Raw genomic sequence first — 12,787 nt, 5'->3', positions numbered from 1 at the left:
TGGTAGTGATTTGGAGTGTTGCCTGTACCTATAGGTAAGGCCCTTTCGGTCACCTCCCCAAATAAGCCATAGCTTCCAAATTTCGTCTCTTCGTTTCAATTACTGACAAAGTTCAGATCAGTGTCACTAGATAGGGCTTCTCTGGCACTGGGAGTTCTGCTGGAAAAGAGGTATCCAAGACAGCTGTGAAGTAGATGATGGATATATTCCAAAGTGAGTGTTGGTGGAGAGACATGCAGAGTAAGAATTTTTCACACAAATAAAGGATGTTCAGTGTTATTTATTGGGCAGAGTTCATTTGAATATGCCACTGTGGGATAGTTACTTATTATCAGTTTTACATTAAAATATTGCAGTATTTTAAAAGGTGCTGCAATTTTAGCTTTATGCTTTCATGGGACAATTTTCCCCCCCTGTTGTGTACTACTCCTTTACTTAAGCCTAATGAGGAATAGGGCAGGTGTCTTGTTTTCTTTTTTTTTTTCTTTTTTTTTTTTTTTCAGTTAGCTGAGTTATTTATTTTTTGTAACAGCAGAGCAGAAGATTATTTTTAAATTATTTTTCCTCCAGTACATGCAAATGCAATTATAAAATAGCAGGTACCAGCAAGAAGACTCAATAATCAGTGTTATTCCTGAAAGGTACTAGAAATGTGATTTTTTATGAGTGTTACAATTGTGTTAGCTTATTTTCTCTGGCTTGAGTAAGAAAATCAATACAGGAAAAGGGAGAAAATTTGTATCAGAACTGTGCTGTAATTCTGTCATCTTACCCAATACCCTTATCACCATATTTTCTGTTATGAGCTAGGTAGAGTAGCAAAAATAGACTTCAGCTATCAATATTTTGTACCTTTCAGAATATGCAGATAAACTGTTAAACTTTTTTAGTGGGAATTATTTAAAAGGTGTGAAATAGCGCTTTAAACAACTTGGTATTTTTTGTCTAATGGAAGTGGTGAAAATTCAGGTTTAAGTGCTGCAGATGGGGGAAATAAGAATATAATTTTCACTTGTTCACAGGAAAGCATGTGGAGGTTTTTTCAGTTTTGGTAGACTAATAAGTATGTGAAGAAGGATAAAGGGTCACCACAAAGTCTTTAAAATCAGCTGTGATGGTGAAGTAAATCATATGTTTCTCTGCTTTACTGGAGATGAATGAGAGACTAAGTCAAGCCTTGGTTTATTGCCCTGTAATCAAGTTCTTAAGTGTTTATTTATTTTTGGCTAGTTCCAAAACATCCTTCCTTATAAACTTCAGTCCTCCTTTCCAGAGTGAATTTAAGAGTAACATCAATTTTTAAAGTCTATAAAGTTGGCTTGGATTACAGTGCCTTGTTCTTCTTGCCTTAAAATATTCCAGATCTTCTAAGTCTCTCCTCACTGACATGGTGGGTGGCTGCACCATCACCCTGACTAATGTTTCACTTGGAGAAACCTGATGTGATGTGTAACCAGCGTTGCAAAAACAAAAGGTGGCAGCTGCATTCCAGCCCTTGTATTTTGCAGACTACTTCGTGCAAGTGCCTGAGCAATTCTCTCTTGTAGAACCACTTTCTTCTTAAAAGAAATTTGGTGTAAAGGCAGCCTCTCTGTTCTGTTGTATTGAACTGTGGGTCCCTGGCAGCCTGTGCATAGGCTCTATTTCACAGTCTGAGTTATTTCCCCATTCTTTATCTGCTTGGAAAACATTGACCTGATGCAGCCTCCCTTTTTCTTTGTTCTTTAGGTTCTCACAACAATTCGCTCAGGACACAGGGCCAATATTTTCAGTGCAAAGTTCTTACCATGCACCAATGACAAACAGATTGTTTCTTGTTCTGGAGACGGAGTCATTTTCTACACGAATGTTGAACAGGATGCAGAGACCAACAGGCAATGCCAGTACACCTGCCACTATGGGACTACCTACGAGGTACCTCACAAAATACATCTTATTTTTGAGATGGGTAAAATACATATTTTGTTGTATTGTTGCCCAAGATTTTAACCAGACTGCTGAAAACTTTGTTTCAGTGAGAATTACAGAACTTTTCTTCTGTCATTTTTGAGTATGTTTTTTTCCCTCCTGAAGTAGGCTTGAAGAGAGAAATGTGCTAAATTAAATTGAGAACTTTCCAAAAAGTGGTGCTGTTAAGACCATTTTGGAAATATTAATTCACCTTCAGAATGAATGTTCTGCAGAGCAAAACAGATTTAAATTGTGCTGTGAATTTCTTCCTGACGTAGGTTGGGGGTGGGGGCAGTGGCTGTTTTGCATTTTTATTTTTATTCTTCTCCCCCTGCCTCTCCCCCCTTCTCTGAACTTTTCAGCAGTTTCATGCCTTTTTCACAATTCAAATCCTTCTAAGAAATGCTTATTTCAGCATGTGTGAACAACTTAATCTGAAAAATGTGTTTACAGTTGTAGATAATTTTTCTATTGTGTATTCTAGTTAACTCTTTAGGTGTAAATTTAGCAACAGTGTTTTCAGTCCTCCCTTGGAAGTTTTGTTCATACAAATTAGGCAAGTGAGGAAGCAAAGTGTTACTAAAGTCAGGAAGATAATAAGATTTATTGTTCTAGCTGCTTCTTTTAAATGGCAGCAAAAGCTGCTGCTTGCAAAACTTACTGTGCTTAAAATAGAAAAAATACTGCAATTTTTTTCTTAGGTTGTAAATATTCCTGTTTCTTTCACTGTTTTGTTGGGGTTTTTTAACACCAACACAGTACGCACACAGGAAAAAACCCCCAAATCCATTGCTTTTTTAACTATTCAGCTCAGAATTCATAGCAAGCTTTTAGATATCTTTCTTTGCATTTTAGTGAACAAAATCTTTAAAAACTTCTCATAAAAAGAACTGGAATGTGTGAAAAACGGAAGTGACTGAGGTACTGCCAGAGCTAATTTTTGTTCACATAGTAAAAGTGTTATGGCCGTAATTACACCAATTACATTTGCCTGCTACATTGCACAGTCAAAATGGTCTTATTTGGGATGATTTTTATTCAGCAATAATGTTGAGAGGGCATTATTGTTGTTTTGAATGACAGGAGTGTGGTACAGTTTTGGTTGTTTATGCTGCTTTAAAACACAATTAATGGAAGGAATATCAAGACCTCTATATGACATTGACTGTTGTAACAACTCTGTCTCTTTGAAGTTATTTTTCTTATCCTGTTTTTCACTGAGGTTTAACATACCTAAATTTGAGCTCTCTACAAAAAGATGTGTTTATAGTACATTTTGGGAGATACTTTTTACGAAGGAAAGAAATGCTGTTGCTGTGTCTTAAACCCGATATTTGAACATAAAATTCATGAGTTTTGTGGCATAACACCCTTTTTTGAAAATATAATAGAGCAAATAGCAGGGGGTTTAAGCAAATGGCTGAGACACAGCTTCAGCTTCTGACATAACCCAGCTTTGTCGTTGAGAGGTTCCTGGAGTGGGGAGAGAATTTCCAAATATTGTGATGTTACTGCCCAGCTGTATGTAACCACATCGTCATGTTAAATATAGAACTTTGACTCACTGGGTTTTCTAAATAACAAAAGCTAAAAGCTGCCCCTGAGGTACCAATTCTAAATTTGAATGTGGTTTGAATTTATACAGTTCTTGGAGTTTGTGCCAGTTCAAGATGTTGCAAAAACATGAAGCAGAAGAATGTGGAAATTGGTGTCGATTGTTGTAAACTGTGAGATAATTGTACAATTGTTTTTAGTTCTGAGTGAGAATAGAATAAGCAGAGGGAGAAGTTCTTGAGACATGTTTCTGAAGAGTTTATTGTTTGTACAAGGCCATGACAAGTTTATTTTTACTCAGCCAAATGCTTTTCTTTATTGCCGTTCATGTGAATTGCATTTCAGACATTGTACTTTTATGGACACCTCTTACTTTCCTGTTTTAAGTATAGTAAAATGATCATATAGCTATACACTTTTAAAGTTAAGTAGCAAACAAGTTTTTAGTTAGTAAAAAACCAATTTTATATCTATAATGTGTACTTGTTGAACTTAAATGTAGTAATATTGACTCAATTATCGGAGCTTCCACTTCTCCATTTCTCTGGTTTAGTGCTTATAAAGTACTTAGGATGTTTGTAAGCACCAAGCATAAAAGTTGCCATGTGCAGCTTGTATTACATGTATAGGGTGAAATAGCATCAGTGTGAACAGAAATGAAGTACAGCTACTAGAAATAAGAGCTTGCCACATTCAGCAACATTGTTGGAGCAAAATGTTTTCACTGAAAGCTCTGCTAAATGCTGGAAGAATTTAGTGGATTGAAGGACAATTGCTGGTTTTTATAACTACGCAAATAAAGTTAATTTTAATGAAATGTGTAGTGAAAATAAGCCTTTTCAGTATGTTACACTGATATATTGAGGACTAGTGGTCATAGCTCAGAAGTTTATTGTTCTACTGGTATTCAAACCTTGGCTTTGTTCTGCAAATTAAACTTCTTATTTGGCACAGCAAGCATTGTTTCAGTTACTGTGCTGAGCATTACAGGAGAGGCTGAATCCTTCAGCTATTACCTTACTAACCCCACTTCAGGTAGAGAGATTTGCAGATATCCATAGGTTACTTTTATTAAGAGTTTTGGGAAGTGGGGGGGGATAAATCATTACATTTAAAAATGTTAAAGAATCACTGATGCTCTGTGTGCAATGAATGTATAACACTATTAACCATTTTCGTTGCTTTATAAATTTCTACTGAAATAGTAGCAGGAGTGTAGGAAGAGAAAAATACTGCCGCAATATTCTCTGTTTTCTGTTTTAAGAGACAGAGTGTAAAAAACCTGGCATTTCCTGTGTATTCATTGACCTGTGGAATTCAGGTCATATTTAACATTATGGTCACTTGCCTTTTTATTTTGTCTTGAGGAGGCTTTGAGTGAAGCCATTCATGTGAGACTCCATCAGTCATCCCTAGGTGGAGAAGGGCTGAGCTTAGGAAAATGGTTCAATATGGTGCTCTCTTAAAAAAAAATTGCAGTGAGGAGGTAGGTTGGTAACAGCCTTTAATGCAGACTTGCTGCAGGGAACTACCTAGAAAGTAAAGGGGTGGCCCAATCGGATTAAAAGCCATTTAGTATTTTCAAGGCATTCAGACTTCTGAGGATTTTGTTTGTAATTGTCTCCTATTACTTGATAGAGAGTAAACTGAGCTTTTGTTGAATTACTGCAGCAAACTGATAAGTTATCTGAAAAGTGATTGCAGTAAATGAATGTTGTGTATTAAAAGATAACAGAAACAACTGTAAGCCTTGACCTATGGATATTTAATCTTTGACATTTAAAAGTTTCCTTTGACTTCAAACCTTTTCTTGAAAATGAAGAAGCATCATCAGTTTTTCAATTTTTCTTATTACTTCACTGAAAAGCTTGACTTGAGTCCTAATTGTCTTAGTGCTGCTCAAAATATTGATGCTTTTACTTTTAAATTAGTGCTATTTCTGGAGGTATTAATAATCTTATTTTTTCTTTCTTTGGAGCAGATTATGACAGTACCAAATGATCCCTACACTTTCCTCTCTTGTGGTGAGGATGGCACCGTGAGATGGTTTGATACTCGCATCAAAACAAGTTGCACAAAGGAAGATTGTAAAGATGTAAGAACAAAACCTTTTCATAAAGATGACTTTAAAAACAATCTTTTGATAAAGATATCCTGAATGTAGAGCTGTGCATGACACAAACACAGGATATGAGTTCTGGTAAAACTTTTAGAAATAATAGATTTTAGGGTTGTTGATCGAGATGACATTTTTCCCAAGAAACAGTAAAAGTTTGGGGAGTCTTTTTAAATTTTTCTTCTTTAATTTTAATATCTCTCTTATTTTACAAGCTTTTGTGTGAGACTTCAGATATGGTAAAAAAGATATGTCTGTTGAAATTGAATCTCTTAGTCTGGTTTACACGAATAATGTAGAGTGCAAAACTGGAGGCAAAAAATGAGCCTTGAGAATCATCTGCAGCCTTGTGTTCTTGAGCATCCTTTGTCCCTCTGTAAGAAAAGATTTGGTAATAAATTATATCACTGGTATGACCCTAGAAGGTAAGGTGGTGGTGCTGTCCACTGTGTTTGAATTTTAGAAACAATTTTAATACTGAATTGGAACAAAACTCTAGAAGTATGTATTGCTAGTCTTGATTAATTTTGTTCAGCCTTGTACACATTTACCAGTTCTAGGGGTTTCTTTCATTTTTTCCCTTCTATCCAGTTACCTGCGTGTAGATGGAACCTACTCCGATCCTTTAATTAATTTGTCAATTAATAAATTAAAATTAATATGTTTCTGCATATTTAGTACTTTTCTCCCTCCACAGTTACTGTATTTCCATAAGAAAATCCAAGGTGCAAGGTAGTTTATAAATCTGTAATTTTTAGCTTACATATTTTTAAATGTTGTTCCTGTGTTTTTGTTTTGTTTTGGTTTCTTTTTTAGCTGTTCTGGTGCCAGTTTTGTTTCTCTGATAGTTTTCCTTCTGTGCAGTGGCTTTTCTGATAACACATTTATGATCAATCTTCACAGGGCCAGACCTGTTTTCTCAAAATCTCCTTGACTAAGGGAGGGGCCTGTGTCCTGAAACAAACCAAAAACCAAGACAAAACAAAAAAAAAGAATTATACTTCAAATGTTCAGAGCTGTTATTTCAATGCTGCATTTTTGTGTGTTGCAGGATATTTTAATAAACTGTCGTCGTGCTGCCACCTCTGTCGCTATCTGTCCACCCATCCCCTACTATCTGGCTGTGGGCTGTTCTGACAGCTCAGTGAGGATCTATGACAGGAGAATGCTCGGCACAAGGGCAACAGGTAGGAGCCACACTCTGCAGCGAGCATTTCTACCCATTGGCAGTGCCAAATTCAGGTTATTTTCAAAACAGATGGTGAATGACTCAAGTTAACACTGCAGAAGTGTAGCTTTCTTCTCTGGGAACTATGGTTTGTGATAATAGAGTCATTTCACTCTAATATTTGCTAATGCAGAAGTCTTCAAGGAAGTAAACCTAATCTCTTCATGCATCTTAGAATGCATTGTGTACTGAATGCAGAAAAAGACCTTTTGTAGTGTCTCTTATTTTGTCTTGAAACGTGTGATTCCAGGATTCCAAAAAGCTGGAGATTGCAGCCTCCAGTGGTCCACCTGTATTTTAATTAAGTTCTTGTCTGGCACTCTGTTATGCTGGAACTTGATGCTTCTTATGTGAGGAGATCTTATGAACTCTGTAATATCCTGCAGTGTGCTTGCCTTTGCAGCAGTTATTGGCTGTATCTAACACAATTTCACTGAAAAGCTGCAAATTCCTCAGGTGAAAGCTGGCGTGCTTCAGATGCTTACCTAAGGATTTTATTTTAAAAATTCAGGTGCACAAAAATGTGTTATATCATTGTAACTTAGCTCTTGGTTCTAATGTATGCTCAGTGTTTGTTTGGACACATAGGAATTAATAATACAGATGTGACATTCGTGTCAATAACCAGTGGCAGAAAATCTGTCATTTTGTGCAGCATTTTCTTGTTAATGATTGTGGTGGAGGAGAAAGGGAACAGGAAAGATCACTAAACATAAAAATATCCCTCTCATCAGGCTAACATTCTGTAGGAGCTCTCCCTTTCATCACACTGGTCAGCAAAATTCTCTGAGAAGTGCCTGGGAACAGATTCTGGGGGCTGACAGAAATGTCCTCTGTGTGTGCTCTTGTACAGTACAAGAATAAGGTGAATTTGGCCTGGAGAGCAAACGAGAGAAAAATCAAGATTCTGGAGACTGATTTTTAAAAAAATATTGATGTAGTGTTCTGTTGCATGTTTGGGTTTGTGTGGAGTTTTTGTTTTTTGGTTTTTTTAAGAGGTCAAGTATTCTGTGTCCAGTGAGCAAACTTGATTTTCATTTAATCATTTCTGCCATGTAGGAAACAGTTATGTGTCAAATTAGGAGGTTTTGGAAGAGTCTGGTTTTTTCAGTGTTAGAGCTTCTTATAGGTACCTTTTATCTGCCCACAAACTTGTAATTCTAGAATTTAAGATTGTTTTAGTGTTTGGATTGGAGGTGAGTGATCGGGAAGGCATGGTAAGTCCAATGTAGTGTATAGGTCTTCAGTTTCAATGTGACAGTATTATTATGTCTTGGAAGAAAAATTAGGTTTTTAAAAAAAATTAGGTAGAAAAGAGGCCTATTCCCTAAATTTTTGAAGTTTCATGTACTGAGTTCCTTGCTAATTTGTGTGTAGATACAGATTTGCATTATTGTTTTGTGGTTTTTGGTTCTAAAATTTCCATTTGTACTACATTTGACAGCATCCATACAACACCATGTGGTGGGTACGTGAGACATTTATATATTTGTGTGTGCGTTTTCATCTTCTATTTTTTGTAGTGTGCATAATAAAGACTGTAAAATCTGATATGTCATTCCCCAGATCAAAATTATTGCAGAAACTACAGGATATGTAGCTTTTCCCTGGTTATCTTTTGTTGGATGCTAAATAAGGGGTTTATTGAAGCTGTTGAAAATTTGCAATAGTAAATGTGTAATTTTTTTCTTTCTCCTCTCTCCCCTCACACTTTTATTTATTTATTTTTTTAAATAAAGGGAATTATGCTGGCAGGGGCACTGTTGGAATGGTGGCACGTTTTGTCCCTCCTCATCTCAGCAACAAATCCTGCAGGGTAACATCCCTGTGTTACAGTGAAGATGGCCAAGAGATCCTTGTGAGCTACTCCTCAGATTACATTTACTTGTTTGATCCCAAGGATGACACAGCACGAGAACTTAAAGTCCCTTCTGCTGAAGAGAGAAGGGAAGAGGCAAGTGATTAAAATGCCCTCCTTTCATGTTTTATGTTTTTTAACTTGCAGAGCACAAGAAATACCATCAGTTGTGTTTCCCTTTAATCTCAAAAGAATGTGGCTGGTCATAGACTGAGGTGTGATAAGTAGATTGTCACAAAAATGGTGTATTTTTAATACATACTTATTTAGGTATGTATTTATTTACAGTGTTTTGTCACTCTAGTTTTCTTTCTTGTCTGGTTTCCCTCTCTTAGAGATGAGAAGGCATCTGCCTGAATTTTGGGTTATAACACCAGCAAGGGTGGCAGGTCACTCCTGTAATTGAGGTGTACGTTCTGTTATTTTTCATGCCATCAGAAGCATATTCCTTGAAATCAAATATTAACACTCCTTGGTAAAAGTTGTCATTTCATGGCAGATATGAGGGAGTACGAGGTGTTTAGATCAAGGAGGTGAGCCACTGTTACTGAGCAGTATTAAAATTTTCAAAACTCAAGCAGCTGTTTATTATCAGCTCACTTACAATGGTGCTTACCCTTCCAGTCTTAATTTTCTGATCAATATTAAAAAGTGCTTTTAACTACAGTCAAGTTGTTTCTGTCTCTCCCTGCACTCCTCCAACCATCCACTGCTTTTTTTTCTGGTGTTTTGCTCACCCTTTCACAAACTCTGTATCTCGAGTTCCTTATCTTTTGTCTGAGGCCACAAGGGAAGTCACGACGAGTTGTCAGCATCCTGCTGTCCTCACCTGCAGGATCAATGTGATGATGATGATTTATCTTTCCTCTTTGCTGTGAGAAGTGTGATGTTGACGTTTCCTTCCTTCTTTTTCTTAGAATCTGTTTGGAGCCATTTTTATACATTTTCCGACACATTCTACATGATGCGTTTTCTTAGTCAGCAATACAGCATGATTCTGCTTTTAAATGCTTACTCTTTGTCCTTGTTGTTATCCCTAAAAACATTGTTGCTTTGTTATTTTTATTTCAGCCTGGCTTAAAGTTTTATAGAGCAGAAGAAATGTAAAGACTTCTTCCTAAATCTGCTGGTAGAGTCATGAAAGTGAAAACTTTGATATGCTTGTACCACAGGGCCTTTGCATTTAGTTTAAAATTGTCAGCACAAGTTTTTGGTTGGTTTTTTTTGTTTGGCTTTTTTTTTGTTGTTTTTAAGGCCAGAAATATCCAGCCAATACACTTGATTTCAAACTCTGACCTGCCTTTCTAAATGAGCAGAGCACTCCCTGTTTCTCTTGGAGTTGCTGAAAGTAACACCACCTATTTAGTGATTGCTTTATACTTCCTGCTGCAGAAGAAGGAAAAAAAATTACAAAAAAGAAAAAGAAAATAGGTTAAAAAATAAACTATAGTTTATTTGCACAAAATTTCCTCTTTTTTTGTTAATGTCTGATTGTTTTTAACTTTTGCTTAATTGCAAGTCCACATTTCATTAAACTGAAGCTCCCATATAGTTTTTAATGTGAATAGGTGAATATTTCTTCAGAATTCAGGATGAAGTCAAGAAAACCTTAATAATTATTGGTCACTCCAGAAAGAGTCAATTAACATAATGAAGTTAGTTTAAAATCAAAGCTGCATTAGTTCTGGGAGTCATTTAGTTTAGGCTGTTGAAGCTTAAACTCGTGCATTTTGTTGATAAGTGTTGTGCTTATTCATGGTTGATCTGAACATAAGGCTGACATTCTGTTTTTTGGTGACAGATATGAATTTGGGTGACTTAAGAAAATTGAGATTTATATTTAGACTTAGAATCCTCTACTGTAGAACATAAATAGCTGTGTGATGCTTTTTTCTCTTTTTCTCTCCCCCAGTTACGTCAGCCTCCCGTTAAACGTCTGCGGCTCAGAGGGGATTGGTCAGATACTGGGCCAAGAGCAAGGCCTGAGAGTGAGAGAGAGAGAGATGGTAAAAGCATTTGCACTTGGAGGGGGGTTGTTGTCCTTGCTGCTGCATTTTGTTGGGTTTTTCTGTATTGGTTTGATTTGGGTTTTATTTTCCAGTTTTTCTGAAGTATTCCCAAAATTTTTCCTTTAGATTGTTCTTGTTTTAACAATCAGCCAAGCCTTAAGATGGTTTTCTTAGAGTTTAACACAGAACTGCTGTTGTACAATGACTTTTAAAATTGAAAATATTCTTACCAGAACAATTATATTGCTTCAGTTAGGCTGATGTAAGTAAAGGAGAGCTTTTTTCGTTGTCATTGCTTAGGGACTAACACAAGCACTTATTTCTTTTTTTTTGTAGTCACACCTCACATGCAATCACAATTACAAATGAAATGCTTTTTAATAGTTACATTAGGGGACTGGAATTCAGAGCAATAGGATTCTAATATTATACTTTTCATTTTTATAATGTCATTTAGTCACATAAGTTGACTAATTTTTATGCTTATATTTTCATGTTTATAATATATTACTCAGTTGCTTGAGATTTTAGTAAATAAAGCATTTCCAAAGCTATGCTTAGGTATCAAAAAATGGGATACCAAAGCAGAGCAGAGCATTTTTTGTCACTCATCTTAATTTTCATCTAATAATGTGTTTCTGTTTAAATCTGACAAGCTGTGGGGTTCCAAGTATTTGATTCTAGTTCCCTTAAATCTTCCTCACTTTTCTGCCTACAGTTTCCCTTTCCAGATTTTCTGTGCTGGTGTTCTCATTTTCCTGCTTCCCCAAACTAGAATAGAACTGTCTAGGATTCTGTACTTGACACAGGCAGTAGGAGATGCTGTTTAGGGAGAGAACATGAGCCTGTCCTCTTACCTTAGTCTCTCTTTGTTGCTCCTCCAGTATTTGGAATTACTGGATTAGAAACACTGGAGGTTATTATCCCATCTGTTGCTTTACAATCTGCATGTGGTTCTATTGCCTGTGAACTTCTGTAATCCTTTTTTTGAACCTATTGATAATACTTCCTATGGCATCATTAACCACCTTTTGGCTGTTTTCTTTGGCTGTTGCAATTCCATTTTTTGTGTTTCAAGGTCAGAGCTCCTCTGCTTGAGATATGGGAGGGGAATGAGGGATGCCAGCAGAGGGTCAGAGACCTGTAGTGTGGAATTGAGGATAGACAGGAGCATTGGGATCAGGTGGAAGGGAGCTGTTTCCTGTGGGAGAAGGGGGTGAGGGGTGGTCTCCATTCCTGGAAGAAATGAGGGGTGAAAGGTACTCTGGTAAACTTGTAGATAAAACTTCAGCATTACTTATTCTACAGGGGAGCAGAGTCCCAATGTCTCTCTGATGCAGAGGATGTCAGACATGCTGTCAAGGTGGTTTGAAGAAGCCAGTGAAGTTGCACAGAGCAATCGAGGACGAGGAAGATCACGGTCCAGAGGTGCCTCCCTTCTTTTCAACAATACAGATTGAAACAGAAATTGTGTGTTTATAGTGGATGTGCAGGCTTTGAATATCAGCCTTTCCTAGGTATAGACAAAATTTTAGTGCACTGGAGAACTGAGCACATGTGTTTGCCGTAGGAATGGTAGTGGAAAGGGATCTTTAGAGGCAGAGTAAGTTTATTTTTGAGCTCTTTTTCTCGCTTTTTTGTTTTATTTTTAATCAAAGGTGGGACTAATCGGACAGATGCTCCTGCTACTAGTAACATGGCACCTAGTAGAGAATCAGAAACTGCGATGGAAGTAGATGGTTCTGAACAGCTTCCATCATCTTCCTCTTCTACCATGTCAGCTCAAGCTCCTTCAACATCATCTTCAACAGAAAGTCCCCCTTCAACTTCATTACTGTCCTCTCCTGATAACGAACAAAGGCCTTCTTTAGGGGCCTCAACTCAGCCTGTGCTGCATCACTCTGGTGAGAAGAAATCCATCTTGTCATTGTTTATGAAAAATAAGAAACAATTTCAATAAGAAACAATTCTCTTTTAGGATATTTTGGGTAATTGATCTCCATCTGCTTTCTTCCCTGCACATCCTTAATGAGACTTAAGTTTTATAGTTACCGAGTGGTTGCAGGTGTGAT

At 36.8% G+C, this 12,787-nt stretch overlaps 1 protein-coding gene across 4 annotated transcripts in view; it reads left to right on the top strand.

Annotated features, from left to right (window-relative positions):
- The window catches only part of DCAF6 (DDB1 and CUL4 associated factor 6), a 77,759-nt gene that overhangs the window by 23,277 nt on the left and 41,695 nt on the right, over positions 1 to 12,787 (top strand). For all 4 annotated transcript variants that reach the window (XM_039555253.1, XM_039555250.1, XM_039555268.1 and 1 more), the window contains exons 4-10: positions 1,729 to 1,914; positions 5,486 to 5,599; positions 6,672 to 6,807; positions 8,588 to 8,802; positions 10,619 to 10,712; positions 12,024 to 12,143; positions 12,374 to 12,619. In XM_039555253.1, the coding sequence (XP_039411187.1) occupies positions 1,729 to 1,914; positions 5,486 to 5,599; positions 6,672 to 6,807; positions 8,588 to 8,802; positions 10,619 to 10,712; positions 12,024 to 12,143; positions 12,374 to 12,619 (1,111 nt within the window). The remainder of the gene's footprint in view (positions 1 to 1,728; positions 1,915 to 5,485; positions 5,600 to 6,671; positions 6,808 to 8,587; positions 8,803 to 10,618; positions 10,713 to 12,023; positions 12,144 to 12,373; positions 12,620 to 12,787) is intronic.

The sequence above is a fragment of the Corvus cornix genome, chromosome 1 (genome assembly GCF_000738735.6).
Source record: "Corvus cornix cornix isolate S_Up_H32 chromosome 1, ASM73873v5, whole genome shotgun sequence".
NCBI lineage: Eukaryota > Metazoa > Chordata > Aves > Passeriformes > Corvidae > Corvus > Corvus cornix.
This window is presented reverse-complemented; position numbering and strand designations above follow the sequence as displayed.